Source organism: Falco biarmicus, chromosome 4 (genome assembly GCF_023638135.1).
Source record: "Falco biarmicus isolate bFalBia1 chromosome 4, bFalBia1.pri, whole genome shotgun sequence".
Lineage (NCBI taxonomy): Eukaryota > Metazoa > Chordata > Aves > Falconiformes > Falconidae > Falco > Falco biarmicus.
Genome location: NC_079291.1, coordinates 40,299,754 through 40,315,350, shown reverse-complemented (window position 1 = coordinate 40,315,350; position 15,597 = coordinate 40,299,754). Strand labels below are relative to the sequence as shown.

The following is a 15,597-nucleotide window of genomic DNA, read 5'->3' as shown; positions in this document are numbered from 1 at the left end:
CATATACTTGTTCAAAAGGGGATTATGATTTTGCTGTGGTTGCAAATAGAATTAAACAAAAAGCTTTTTTTCTTGATTTCACATTCTCTGACTTTTGATCAGCGTGGGCTAGATGCGCTATTCTTTAAGCCAGATCAGGAGTAAAAATCAATTACAAAGCCATAGAAAGGAAAAGAGCTGCTTAAAGCAAGCTCTGACGAGGAATAAAGGAGCATTCTGTATAAACCTCCAGAACAGTATTACTGAAATGAATTAGGATTAGATTAGGTCACAATTTCTTTAATAAAATACTTTTTCATCAAAAGAAATATTTTGCAGAGACTGTGTCGTCTTCCAGGGTTGTTGATTTTTTTTTTTCCAGAGAAAAGAAAAACTCCACAACAGACCAGTCCTTAAAAGTCAATCAGATATTTAAATTCAGGTTTTCACTGATTTTTAATTTCCTTTTTGGAGTAAAATCACTCAAGTTCAGTGTGAGAAAGTTACAGTTGTATTTTAGACAGTTCATGCTGCATGTACAAGCCAGTATTTTCCAGAACAGCTTTTGAAAGCCAATGCGTTCAGAAAATGACAGAAAAAATCATGAAACAAATACCATGTCAAGGGGCATACAAAACACAAAGATACAGATACAAATTCCAGTTCAGGAAGGCAGCAACACGGCAGTTACTAGGAAGGGTCAGCTGAGAGCAATGACTTTAACTGGACCTTTGACACACATGACCCTTGTGTTCCTGCTTGAAAAACAATTTATGGAATCCACACCCCTGAGCAATTCCCTGAAAAACCATAAGGTTTGGTTGTGTTTTAACTAAAAAGACAAGTACCTGCAGTAATTTGGCATATATATCCTCTGTTGTTATCACAACCTTCATCAGCCCACTTCCCTGCTTCTTTAACAGGATTATTTCTCATGACAACACAATCAGCCTTGAGGCAAAAAGATATAAAATCAGTTACAAGTAGCTAGCAGAAGCAAATACAAAACTTTTGTCCCCCTTTTACATCTACAGACACAAGTAATGCTGTAGTTTTACTCTCACATCTCTGTAACATCTAATAGTAATGTTGTTCTCTTTTGCACAACATTGAGTTGGATAAGCAGACCAGAGAAATTCTGGTATTCTCATATCTCCAGGCATACAGCAAGGAGAGAAAGCAAGCCACAGACAATTTAAAGAGAAGTGAGATCAACTATTGCAGAACAGACCAGTTAGCTTTACCCAAGAAAATAACCAGAACCCTCAGGGGGCAATACAATGTTTCTGACACATCAGTCTCCAAATTTATTGGTGAAAGCTGTAACGGCACACACAGCAAAATTAGAACTGCTCCTGCCCAAAGACAGCCACTGACCTGTCAGTACCACTTACAGTGACATTTCAGCTTCTCTGACATGGACATGATAGCTACAACCTATGTTAGCCCAAATTAGACAAACAGTGATGAATGCAAAAAGCTACATGGGTACAAATGGTTTTCTGCAATGAAGCATCCAGATTTATTTTATTCTATTTACTTATTTGATTTTGCTGTCCAGGAGGAGATGCACAGAGAAAGACTTAATTTGTAAGTGAAATTAAGAATCTAATCTTTCAAACTGAACAGCTGCATAGTATTTTGTATTAACTATGATAACTTACTTTTTGCTAAAGTCAAGTAAACTTAAAAACAAATCTGAACTTTATAAAATAGGGTCTTCATAAGTTTGCACAGAAGACTTCATAGAAATCCTACTACTTTACATAAGAAGAGAAACATATATATTGTTCCTCCCAGAAGATTTTTTTAAAGATTTTAAAGCATTTTAAAGATGCTTTCTCTTTTGAACTTTGAATTCTCCCACATTTTCTCCCTCCATTAGAGATAAGAAGCTCCAAGGTACTACTTTACTTTTAAAAACAGGAAAGAGGACATCATACATAAAAATAATATTCCTACATTAAAAATGGCATTCAACACAAATATAGCATAAGATCAGAGAGAGGAATTCTATGACCTATCAGATTAGTTTGTATGGCAGAGAAACAGCAGAAGTGGGTTTCTTTTTTTGTTTATTTTTTTGTAAAAACTGAATGGCTGTCTTTTTATAGAAGTACATCCTTCCCACAAATGTGACTGATAGAATTTGCTTCTATGTAAGACACAGCTGTTTGAGGGGAATGTTTGTAAGTGCCTCTTGCAAGCTACATAAGACAAGAGGAAATGGCCTCAAGTTGTGCCAGAGGACATTTAGACTGGATATTAGGAAAAATTTCTTCACTGAAAGGGTTATCAGGTATTGTAACAGGCTTCCCAGACAAGTCCTTGAGTCACCATCCCTGAAGGTATTTAAAAGACATGCAAGCATGGCACTTAGGGACATAGTTTAGGATGGATTTGGCAATCCTGGCTTAACAGTTGCAGTTGATGATCTTAATGGTCTTTTCCAACATAAATGATTCTATGATTCTATGCCAACTGAGAAACCTGCTAAGTTCAGGCACATCTGTGGTCAGAGGACTAGAAGGATGTGCTCATTCAGTGTGCTTTTGGGGCAGATGCCATGAGGCAGGAATCCAACTATTCTCTTTACCAGAGCCTATGAGAGACTGGGGGGTGAACACAGAAGCAATGTAGCCTTCATGGACACAGAGAACTGAAATCTGAAATCACTCTTTGTAAAAGAACTGCACGGATATTGTCACAAGCTAAGACAGCAATTGCCCAGGGCTTAAAACCATTCACTGTATTTGGATTTATATTTGGCATGTATATATTGTATGAAAGTAATAAGTCAAGCAGTAACATGTCTCAAATTCCAACAAATACATAAATGCAATCTAAAATCAAATTTCAGTGAAAATTTTGTGATTGCTATTTACCTGGCCATCATATGAGTATAAATCTGTATGTCCTGATGGGAAGCCTTTGGCCCAGTTTGTAAAGTAAACCCCTGTTCCATCTGTCCAGAGGAACCTCAGTTCATGATTTATATCATTCAGTCCAATCCATGTATCAGTAACAAAATCTTTCATATGGAAGGTGAGAAAAGCTGAAGTAATAAAGAAAAAGAATAACACTTTTAATGAGGGACCATTGAAAGGTCTGGCCTCACTGAGGTTGGTGATATTAAAATATTTTTCCTGAGATACAGAACACTTCATTGTTGACAACACAAGCAGGTAAGATGAAAAGAAGGTGATTTTTTAGTTTAATGAACAGGCAACCAGACATACAACTGTGGGTTTTGGCAAAATACTTCACCTAAGTATCTAACCTGGTACTGGGATGAATCCCAAGAGCATGACGGAAATGCTTTTTTGTAATGTCTTAAGACATTTTTGAATCCTAGTCCCACATTTGACTTACAAATTTATATCTGTGCATATCACACACATTTTTTTATAATCCCACCAGAGTGGTTACCCCCCAATGGCATCACACAGCACCACTGAGCACGTGCTACTCGCACATCTGCACAAATGGTGCTGTTATAGAACTGCAAGTGTTTCCTCTCCCCCTGGAACACACGGGCAATAGCCTGCACTGTCTTAGCAGGGAGCAGAATGCACCAGTGACAAGTTTAAAATGAGTCTCAACAGAACTATTCATCACAAGCAGTTCAATTGCTACAGCTTTGCACCATCCAGGAAGGTGCTCATGTGTCTTAGCTACCATAGCTAACTGACAAATAGGGCAGACTAGGGCAGCTGGTATTCACTAATCTACAACATATCAAACAGTGTGATAAAATTAATATATCGTGGCTTTTTCCAGCTGCTACAGTCATTCTTATAAGCATACTTTTCTCAGCAAACAATAGATGAATTTGTGTCTGCTCTATTAACCGTTCACCTTCCTTTAGTTTTTTTTAAAATGAATGCAGCTTCCAGGAATGAAACCTGTAGATATCTTTGCCAAATGTTGACATTGCTGTTCTGCCAGAAACTGAAACAGGAACTCGAGCCTTTATGCCTACGTTGCCAGCAATAACAATAATTTAGTGCTAATAGCTTTATTGCTCATTTCTCTTTTACCTAGCATTCAAGCCCTGTGCATGAACCAGCCACCTGAAATCCGTACTGCAGTAATTATGTTGGATAAGAATTTAATTCAGCTATATTTGAAAAGTGAATGTTTGATTCTTGATCTCTTCACATGTAGAAAACATAAGTAGTACTAAGTTCATGTCAGCAGTCTAAATTTGAACTATTTAATTGCTCAGATGACAACACAGACTTGTTTTACAATGGTTGCTTTTTCAGTATGCTGTTTTGAGTTCACAAAGAGTATGTGTTATACAACATCTATTTATCTTCGCTGTAGTATAAAACAGTACTTCTAAAAAGAGGGTGTTATTAACATCTATCAAAATCTTCCCCAATTTTTAATTTGAATGTGTACCATGTTTATTGAAGTACGAGGTAATTTCCCTGTGTTCATCTCCCCCTGTCACAGATGCAGCACTTAGGTTCATTAAAATAAGCTCCTCTAGTGAAAAGAATGGTACGTTTATGTGGTGAGTTGTGGACAGGTGTATGAGCAGTCAAACCTCTGCCCCAAGCTGCCCAGAGACATAAAGTTCTGAGCCTCAGGGCTCAGAAAGCCATGCAGCAAGTTAATGCCACCTAGTGAAACCGCATCGTTTGGAATGGAACTTGCTCAGTCCAGCTGGCATCATGTGTAAGCAGAAACAGCACTACTTTGGCTGCCAGCACAATATATGTGTGTATATATATATAAGCCGACATTAAAATTTGGCATATTCAGGTGAAAACTTCATTGTAAATTACTGAAGTCTATATGTTTTGGAACAGAAATCTTTATTCAAATCCTGTCCATATTCACACAAATACAAAGCCATTCTGTAAAGATTAAATGTCATCTCATCTAGTTGCTACAAAACTATACACAGTACCTTGCACTTGTTCATTAGGGATAGTGGCCAGGTTTCCTCCTAAATTCATGCAAGCTGTTCGTGCAGCATGCCAAGTGACACGTTCATCTTCTGTAGATCCAAATATTTTGTAACACTAAAACATAAAAAAATTCTCTATGTATTAGCTTTATTCCAATATCCCTCACAGATTTAAAGCCATGCTTTAAGCAAAGCAGGGTGGAGAAAAGGCAGTAAAATAATACATTTATCTGAAAAAAACACATTCAGCTTAAAATAAACTTTATATGCTGGTCCTTGTTCTATATAAAGGTCTCAAGAAAGTGTTTGGCTCAAGAAGACATATACTAGTTTTGATCTGAAATCCCTAGAAAATAAGCAAAAACTGACTTTTTATAGACACTCATCTAACAGTGGTAAGTTATACATGACTGATATTAGTCTGCCTATTTGTTTATTTGACTCTACAAAGCATACTGTGCTAGCAAAGTTAAGGAAGACAAAATGTATTCAGTACTGAAAAAGTGTTATGGTTTGGCTAAAAAACATCAAGATCAAAACATCAACGCTTCAGGAACTCTGTCTAAACTCTCTAGGAAACATATCAAAAGGTTTGAAGAGATGACTTCCATCAAATGCAACTGAATATGCTTCATTAAAAGCATCAAAAAAGCATCTTTCCTGCAAAACAATGGATGGGCAAACAAACAAAAGCATGCAGGCATCAAACAGCTCTCTAAAAATTAATAATATTTTATGCTAATAAAAAAACCAATATTATTAAATAATTCCCTTGTTTTCTATTTAATGCTTTGCCAAATACCCAACATGCACTGTATTTGTTATGGTACCTTATTATGAAAGGAAAGCCAAGTTGGATGACATCCTCTTGGAGTTGAAAATGTTGTTGGAGGAACAGTTGAATTAATGGAACTGTTGTGCCTTTCACATATGTAGGGATTTGGATAACCACAGTTTATATCATTCCAAAATCCTGAATGTAAGATAAATGGGGAACTGTATGACACCACATCCAGAGCTGGTTAAATGGAAATCAACTTCACTCATTCTTGCACAGAGTGCTTTTAGTTGAAAGGTAAGATCAAATCCTCAGTATCTCAGTTTATTATCATTCTATATCAGCATCTAGGATAAATATGTCACTTTATACACACTGTAATTACAGAATGTTAAAAGCTGTGTAGAACCAGGTACTAGAAATATCAATTTTATAGTGGCACAGTAGGCCAATTTTAATAAAAAATACAAAGCAGTTGTATAGCAATCACAGACCTCTATCAGAGCTTCCCCATGCCAGGCTTAAGGTAAACACAAAAGCACAAAACTGTTATAAAGTCCTGAAAATAATACTATGGTCTGCTCCTATGATATTTTGCAAAAGAGAAAAAAAAGTGGGGGAAGGGTGCCTCTCAGAAGAAAAAAAGTTGTCACACAAACACACAAATAATGAAACTCAGGAACAAACACACAAAACTCACCTAAATTCTTATACATAACTACACAGTTTTCATCATTGTTTGCAAAGTTAGGTTCATGTGGTGCCCAAGCCAAATAATTCACTGGAGTGCCATCCATCCAGCTTAAGAAAAACAATCCAACAAACACTTCTTTAACATACAAATAGAATTGCTTCCATGTTACAAAAAGTAATTTTGCAATATGCTTAATACAGCCAGTCATAGTTTAAGGTGTATAAGGTTTTTTGACCAATTTGCCTCTTCGCTGATGGCACTAAACTTACTCTCTGTGCAAAGACATAGGTTTATATGTTGGAGTCGTGTTTACTCTGCATTTAAGCGATGTGCTAAAACTTTTGCAACTGATACGACAATACTCAACCATTTGGGCCAATGTGAAAGTCAGACATCATTTCAGCATAACAGAGCCCCAGTGCTCACCATTTCCCACACCCCATGTGCCCGTTACAGGGGAAAGAGATTTTATTCATAACACTGGTAAAATGCTTGATCTTTCCCCCATGCAGAGGAAAAGGGCATGACAAACCACCTAAAAGGAAAATCCTGTGACAATGTGCCTTACCATAAGGTAAAATACCAACTTTGAAAAAGTTGTACACCCATGTAGATTAAACAGTAAAGGACGAAACCAGGCAACTAAACACTTATTAGGAGACGTATTCTTATTGGACTGCAAGTGCAGAAGTGCACAGGCTTGCCTTTCAGGCACATACAAAAGGTACTTCACTTAGAAGCACTTTCATCCTACGGGCCCTACAAAAACAATGGAATATTTCATTTTCAGAAGGTGATCTGGGTCCCCTAATATCCTCATTATCCTCTGGAAGTTCCTTATTGTCACTGTGGACTATAAGGAGAACTAAGAACTACTAGGCATCTATCAAGGCACTTCAAGACCCAGAATGAACTGTATCCAGGCCTAAATTAACATCACTTCTAAAAAATTATATGTTACTGCATACTGACATTCAGAAAGGCTTGCAGAAAACCTGCTTTTTGAGTGCACCTGAAGTTATATAATGACAACAGCTATCTTTTTCCAACAAAAAGAAAATGGGTTGCATTTTACCCTCTATTACAGTCTGTTCCCAAAGGTTAAGCACAGGGGAAAAGAACATTTTTACCTACCAAAACTCTTATATGTTTTGAATTGGGGCATCTATTTATATTTTCAATATAAATCACGGCATAAAGGAAACTAGAATTCCTGAATAAAGCCCCAAAATATATCATCTGCGGTGTAATTTTTCTGCTAGCTTTGGGTGAATTCTACTTAGGAAACATGCAGTATTTCTCCTGGGTAGTCTGGAACTAAATTAACATGGAATCAAACCACTTGACAACATTAATATGTTTAAATTAAGACTCAAAACTAGGTATGTCCTTTGAAAATCCATGCCCTATTGAGTTAACTTCTTTGGTCCCACAGACTACAAGGTCTTAAAACAAACAGTAAGGCAAAACTTTCCAAATCCAGCAGATCTGATGTAAAGTTATAATAAAATTAATGCTTTTATATTGTTAAAGGATAAGTCAAGTTTTAGGGTTTATGAATCTACTCTAGCTTCCAGTGGTGTCAAGGAGAAATTCCATTTACTTAAGAAGGAGCTGGTCTTCTATGAATAAAAGTTTTCACTAGTATCCACAAGAAACACTTTTTACAAATTCCTTATATTGGCTATATTTTCTTGGAGTATGGACAGGACAGACAAAAGCTGAGAGCAAAATTCAAGTCAAGCTTTCTTCCTGCTATAATCAAATATAGAATAACAGTAACAATAACAGGGTGAGAATGCCTAATGACAGAGAACCCCCAGAAATGGGAGTCAAAAAAAAGTGGATTAAATATAATGCTACACTGTGGTACATTTACTACAGAGTACATTTTTACAACCTTCATAATTAAAAAACACTAAACACGAAAATCCCACAGAATTCAGAGGAAAAACGTACTCATTTGTTTTGACAGGCCACAACTTCATTCAAGCTCTTCATTATTTTTGCTGCGCTCAGTAAATTTCTTTATTTTAATGCCCAATGCAAGTTTGATGGTTCTAGTTGGCCTACCTTGTTCGTTGGTCAACACTCAGTTGTAAACCAATGAAATATGAATCCTCTTTGCCATTTTTCAAGATCTAGAATGTAAATATTAAAATTGTATAAATGTTCTCTCTTTATCACAGAAATTATTATGTTAATAATGATTAATATACATCTGACTGACAGAGGATATGACCTGATATATTCTTTAGCTGCAACATTCAAGTTAAAGCAGCTCACCGTGGACAGTCCACAGTCAAACTTCAACATTGGCCAAAATCAGCACCTCTTGCATAGTCTCTGCAGTTGACATCATCTGACAAATTTCTTGCAAAGGACAAGCCTCCTACAATTTGGATATAAATCAACATAGACCCTTGTGTCAGCTCACTGCCACTCTTTAGGCAGCCCAGGAAAAGTTCTATGTAGTTCATATATGACTTTTAAACCCACTCCTGATTAATGAATTTGGACTCAAGACAGTATAAACAGGTAACCAACCCCCACCACCAAGGAAGTATCATTTAAAAGCTCTTTCTCATGGCATAATCCATTATTCAAGTTGTTCTTCCTGCATAATTATATTCTTCTTACAAGAAAGGAGGCAAAGGAGCAAACTTGAGAATGAAAAAGAGGCTGCTGGATAGACTACATCTCAGATATACTGACAAGATCAAAAGCCAATGCTCTGAGTGTTGCATGTAAGCCAGTATCTGTTTTGATCCACTAACTTAAGATATCTTGAGTTTATCTGTGGATAAACTGTATTTTCAGTTAACTCACCTGCCTTACAGAATCATAGCTCACAAGTATACTACTTCTTGCTAAAATGAAGCCACAGAACAATTAAAAGTAAGCATAACATTTACCTTAACACTTTACTGGTTGCAGATAGATATAATGTGGTGTAACTGCTACTTTGAATAGGAAAAGTAGATAATGATCTGTTTAATGCTTACTGTAATTATGTCTATACAAAACACTAAACCAAAATGTTCTTTGACTCAGCTATGAAACAATCTGAAAAAAAGACTTGAGTTTGTTCTTCATATTAATCTGGCTTAATGCTACTACAATTACACTATCATAAAACTTGCAGGGAGAACACCGGGATGAAAAGAATTTGTGCCCATGCTCACTTGTTTTGGATGATTTATTCCATAGTATTAATGATTTTTCTTACATATCGCCAGAGGAACTTTCTTTCACTTTCACTCTCAATGACAGCAAGGTCTCCGAAGTTCGTTTTGCAGAACTCCCGACCTTTTTCCATAGGAACACTCTCCGTGCTGAAATAATATTGTTTATCTTCATGTACAATCCATCCATCATCAGTAGTCTTGTATTCTGTAAGACAAATTGTAAGCAAACTTCATTGTTCCTGAGATCAAGACATTCTCATCAGTAAAATTTTTTAAATGCTTTTAAACATGCACACACAAATAGTAATAACAATAAAACTTACTGGGTGCAGGAGATTCTGTTGGTTCAGGCTTTACACTTGCTCCTGTAAGGAAAAAATATAATATTATGATTGTATGCTTTCTGCTGTAAGAGAAAATATTTAGTATGATTGATAGGCATGTTTTTCTATTGACATTGAATTTCACAGTTAGCAATGGATTTAACACCAAAAAGTAGAAGGAACTAAGTAGCCTAAATCTCTGATTTTTCATACACTATTTAATTTTAAACACATATTTTTGTTTCCTGAGGCTATTCCTTATGTGCAAGGTATTATAAAATACCTTGAAATTTACCTGAATTAAGTAATAATTTTTGGTATTCACTGGAGGCAGAAAACCTTATGTCCCAAAGCTTTTAAAGGGGATTTTATGTCCCAAAGCATTAACTTGATTAAGACAGTCCTGTATCCCCCTCTTCCTCCTTTCCTCAGGTCACTTATGCATTAATTCTGGCTTAAACCAGAGGCAACAGGAATGTAGGCTGGGTTACCTTCTTCCATGGTGCCCTAGCTAATACAGAGTGAAATTCCTTCTATCTTTCTCTCGTTAAGAGGAACTTCTATCCAGATCTTGAAAATTTCTCTAGATAAAATCTCACTGGAGAAGATCCCAAGAAATTTAACTGGTCCCCGAAAAGAAGACTTCAGGCTAAAGAATTCCCCTGTTTGTTTTTGCTATGGTATCATGGAGATGGCGTCGTGGATGACATCATTAGACTCTCAGAAAAACTATTTCTAATACAGGAGATCTCTGTCTTTATAGGTTTATCAATTTATTTTATGCTAAAATATAAGCTCAGAGATACTGACTTTTAAAAAGAAATTATCTGCCTAAGAAATTCTTTTACCAATACAAAGCAGAGCTGGTATTTTATTGTCAATAATCTAATGCAGAATCTTTATTTTGCTCCCCTCCCTCCCAATATAAGAATGTGGTAAAATTTTAAATGAGCACTTGCTAAAATACTCAGACTTAAGTAGATGCACTGCTTGTGGAACTCAAGGCTTCCCTAAATGATAATTTTTGTCTCAATGTCTTCAAAAAAACCCAAAATAACCAAACTCAGCTCTCAAGAGAATTTAGCAAGAAACCAACATGTGAATTACTACAGATTCAATTAGCTGAAAAAACGGGAACTGAGCCAAGTAAAGGAGAGAGTTTTCACACACAAAAATTCAAGTATGTGAACTGATTTGCAAAGTATTTTCTAATAACTTGAAAATCCGTAATTTATTGGCAACAGTATGAACTTTTTAAAGTGAAAAGTCAAAAGCGAATGTGAATATTCGAAGGAACATTTCCTATTTCTCAAGTATCACATTTCTCCTTCTGAAATCATAGAGCAAGATCAGTGAGAAGTCCCCACAGGGCACCAAAGGCACTGTATCTTCAAATGCATCAAAACCTGGGAATCCTTATATCACTTGGATATTTCATATTCCACAGGGAATCATCCTGATAAACAGGTTTTGAAATTTTTGATTTCTTAAAGTAAAGGAAAAAATGAAGTGAGAATTATTTCTTACTATACTAATACCCAGGAGTAAGCGATACCTTTTCTTATCTGGCAAATCCATCCATACAGATAATCACAGTGCCTGTCATTCCAAAGCATGCTGGAATCACCACTGATCTCTGCACAAAGTTCGATTCCTTGATAATTATTGGGTTCTCCAAAGCCCCAGTTTTCATACCTCACCTATGACAGAAAAGGTTTTGTGAAGATTCTGTTCTATAGAAAGAAAATAATTGAAAGAGGGAGGGGAAAGCATCAAACCACAGCCCTACACCTTGTTCCTACTGTCAGTTTTAAAACTTAGATATTGGGAAACCAGAATCTCCCCATGCAAATGCTGACATTTCAAACTTTTTTTCAGATTTCAACTGGACTGCAGCTTAGATAACAGTTGTTTCTGATCACAATTTGAAGAATATTGATGGTTTTTATAGGACCTAAATTCTGTAAAATTCATCTGATAACAATGATGGGTCATGATACATGTTGATATTAAATTAAGTAAATGTCCTGTATGAGCTAAAATAGTATGACATTATTGAGACACAATAAAAATATTGACATTTTTCTCAGAAAAATATTATTGCTATTCTAATTTTTCCGTATAAATTCCAGTTTCAGTTTTCTGTATGGTAAAATTCCTTCAATGTATTTTGGTCAGCTTTGCATGACTTACACCCACATCTCCAAAACCACTTTTTTTTTTTTGACAATTTTATATCTTAGTCTAAAGTACAGTCAAGTCACACCAGCATAAAACAACTGCCTTCAGCTACACTGAACATAGGTCATTTCAAATAAAGATCTAATTAGCAAAGAAGAGAAATACTAAAGATGTACTCTTTTATTCACAAAATCCTTGCATTTATAAGAACATTCTCTTAGTCTACAAGAATTTAATTTTCTTGTTGATTCAATGCACATTTTCTTATCACAAATCAATAAGTTTTAGCCAAAAAAATCAAGCCATGAAAATTGCTATTCATAAGCTTTCCTAAAGAGAGCATGATATACTAAAGGGTTATGATTAAGCATAAAATTACACAGAAACACATACACCACACACACTTGAGAAGCACAGGGACTGCAAAATAACAGCTGTGGAAAATTAAATCACTCACTGGAGATCCATCACTCCAAATAAAGCCATCATCAGGATTCAAGTAATATAAGCCCATCCAGAAACGCTGGTGGTAATAGCCATTATTCCTAAAAACAAACCCAAAAATAATAAATGTCCCATTTATAAGAACTTTAAACATAAAACCAAAATTAATAAGAGGAATCCAATATTTTTATAATCTGTCATTCACAACAGTTAATAAACTTCTCTAAAAATAATCCTTAAAGCTGTTAGAAACAATAACAACCACAACAGAAATTAATTAAAATGCAACCACTTCTAGCTGTTATCACTGTACATTAACTCAGACAGATTGAAATACTGACCAAGAAAATGTCCAGATCCAGTCCAAGTCCTGAAAATAAGGTGACTTAATATTTTTGTGTAATGGTTCAATAACTACTGTTGCTCCATTTATCAACTCTCCATTTTCTCTGTAGAGGCACTTAGGGTTTCCAAACACAAACAAGGAAACACTTGTTGCAGTTGAAATGCATTTAAAAACCAGCACCTTAAACTAATTCTTGTCTGCAAGCATACACATTTACTTATCTTAATTTATTGAGTCAATTTGTGATAATACAGCATCTAAGACTTTTTCCTTGCTGTAAGTATGTAGCTGGGGTTCTAGTACTGTTAGCATTTTGCAAGGCTGCTATGTTTCAGTCTTGCTTCCTAGTTAGACAAGGATGTAGAAGTTAATTGAACCCAATCTATTCAGGTCATATTGCAAGTGTTACATTTTTGAGGGTATTTGACCTCATTCCAAAATCTCACACCTGCTTTTAACATTCAGGAACTCACTAACCTTAGTTACATTCCCTGTGTAGGAAAAAATGAAACTGAAGTTGCTTCTGCTTTCTGATTAGTTCATAAAAATGACAAACAATCAACATATCGACCAGATTTATATCACAACTGTTACCCTATTTGTACACTTGCTTATGTGAAAACAACTAGCATCTGTGGTAATTTTATAAGATCCCCAAATCCCCAGTAAATATTTTTACATCAGATGATAAATGTTGCCTCAGCTAGATATCTTGCCAATCTCATTTTAGCATTAGTTTCTGGGGTAATAGCCACTAGTCATACAACTCCTGCTATTTCATCAGCTTTGCTTTTTTGCTGTGTTTGATAAAGATGCAGATTATTAATGCAGACTGGTTTATACAGAAGTAAAAACATACACCTTAAATAAAATGTTTCAGAAAGGTCAAAAAACTAGTTAAAGGATGACCACAGTACAGATACTCACGCAATAGAACGCCATATCACGTACTGTTCTTCTTTCCCATTAATGGAGGCCAGATCTCCTCCTATAGCTCGACAAAACTCCTGAGATTCAAGCCATGTTTTCTTTTGCTCTCCTCTTGAAAAAGGCTAAAGAGAGCATTTTGCAATCAGGCAAAATAGGCCATAGGTCACAAGATCAAGATTAGCTACCCAAAAGCAATTAATTTACAATTAACTTGTTCTGTGGGGATGTGGTGGTTTAACTCCAGACAGCAACTAAGTATCACATAGCTGCTCACTCACTCCCCACCACACCTTCAACAGGATGGGGAGAAGAATCAGGAAAAAGGTAAAACTCAAGGGCTGAGATAAGAACAACTTATAATTGAAATAAAATAAAAATAATAATAATAATAATAACAATTGTAATGAAAAGGAGAGGGAAGGGGAGAGGAGTGAAATCCAAAGGGAAGGGAGCAAAAAACCCAAATGATGCACAAGTGATGCACTCCCTGACCAATGCCCAGCCAGTCCCCGAGCACCTAGCGGCAGGTCCCAGCCCACTGCCCCCAGTTCATATACACAGCATGACATTCTATGGAACGGAATGTCCCTTTGGACAGTTCAGGTCAGCTGCCCTGGCTGTGTTCCCTCCCAGTTCTTATGTCCCTCCAGCCTTCTGGCTGGCAGGGACTGAGAAACTGAAGTGTCCTTGACTTAGTATAAACATTAGGTAGCAACAACTGAAAACATCTGCTTTATCTATCTTATTCTCACACCAAATCCAAAACACAGCACTGCACCAGCTACTAATAAGAAAAATAACTCTATCCCAGCTGAAACAAGGACAAAGGATTACAGGAACTTTGAATATAGGGTTTCTGAGTGCTCATTGCTGTGAAACACAAGCTTAGTATGAGGGTCTTCAGGCCCAGTTAGCAAACTGCATTGCTGACAAGAGTATCTGCTGCAAGACAACAACCAGGAGAAAGGCATTTTTACTCTTAAAAGAATGGGAAGTTCAGTCTTAAACAAACTGGAAATTCAGAACAGAAGATCAGACCTGAAGATCAGACTTTAATGGAAGAAACAAAACCATAAGCATTTCAACAAAAAGGGAATGAGACCTCTACATTTAATCTGTAAATAAGCTTATGAAACAGTAAGACATATGTATACTGATTTTTATTGCATACATGTGCAGAACAGAAACTACCTTAATGGAGAAATAAGCAACATACTTACTTTGAAACAGAAGCTAATACGATTGTTTGAGTCCCAGCCTTCTGGACACCGGGGAATAGGAGTTGTTGTAGGAACAGGTGGAACTGTCACTCCCTCTGCCCACACTTTGCACAGGAACTTTGCCTTTTCTTCACATTTTATTACGTCCCATAATCCACCTGCAATTCCAGTCTTCATGGCAACGCAGCCTGGCTTTCTTCCTGGTTGTAAACAAGAATGCACAAAAGCAACACTTAAAGAGTCATAAGAGTTCAGAAAAATTCATATTCTATCCTGACAGAAATTAAGTCTTTGTGTAGAGTCAAAAATGTTTCTAATGTTAGAGTAGATCCAGAGGAGGGCCATGAAAATCACCAGTGGGATGAAACATCTCTTCTGTGAAGAAAGGCTGAGGGAGTGGCATTGTTCAGCCTGGAGAAGACTCCAGGGAGACCTTACTGCAGCCATTCATTATATAAGAAGGGCTAATAAGGAAGACGGAGAAAGACTTTTTACCAGGGCCTGTAATGACATGACAAGAGGCAGTGGTTTTAAATTAAGGAGAGTAGGTTTAGGTTTGATATAAGGAAGACATTTTTTTACTATGAGCCTGG

At 36.2% G+C, this 15,597-nt stretch overlaps 1 protein-coding gene across 2 annotated transcripts in view; it reads right to left on the bottom strand.

Moving 5' to 3' along the window:
* Positions 1 to 15,597, bottom strand: part of LOC130147791 (macrophage mannose receptor 1-like) — a 66,575-nt gene that overhangs the window by 15,996 nt on the left and 34,982 nt on the right. For both annotated transcript variants that reach the window (XM_056335467.1, XM_056335468.1), the window contains exons 12-23: positions 15,005 to 15,204; positions 13,782 to 13,906; positions 12,522 to 12,609; positions 11,439 to 11,583; positions 9,884 to 9,925; positions 9,602 to 9,765; positions 8,446 to 8,513; positions 6,379 to 6,479; positions 5,731 to 5,873; positions 4,901 to 5,015; positions 2,865 to 3,034; positions 828 to 930 (exon numbers count right to left, since the gene is read on the bottom strand). In XM_056335467.1, coding sequence (XP_056191442.1) covers positions 828 to 930; positions 2,865 to 3,034; positions 4,901 to 5,015; positions 5,731 to 5,873; positions 6,379 to 6,479; positions 8,446 to 8,513; positions 9,602 to 9,765; positions 9,884 to 9,925; positions 11,439 to 11,583; positions 12,522 to 12,609; positions 13,782 to 13,906; positions 15,005 to 15,204 — 1,464 coding nt within the window. The remainder of the gene's footprint in view (positions 1 to 827; positions 931 to 2,864; positions 3,035 to 4,900; positions 5,016 to 5,730; positions 5,874 to 6,378; positions 6,480 to 8,445; positions 8,514 to 9,601; positions 9,766 to 9,883; positions 9,926 to 11,438; positions 11,584 to 12,521; positions 12,610 to 13,781; positions 13,907 to 15,004; positions 15,205 to 15,597) is intronic.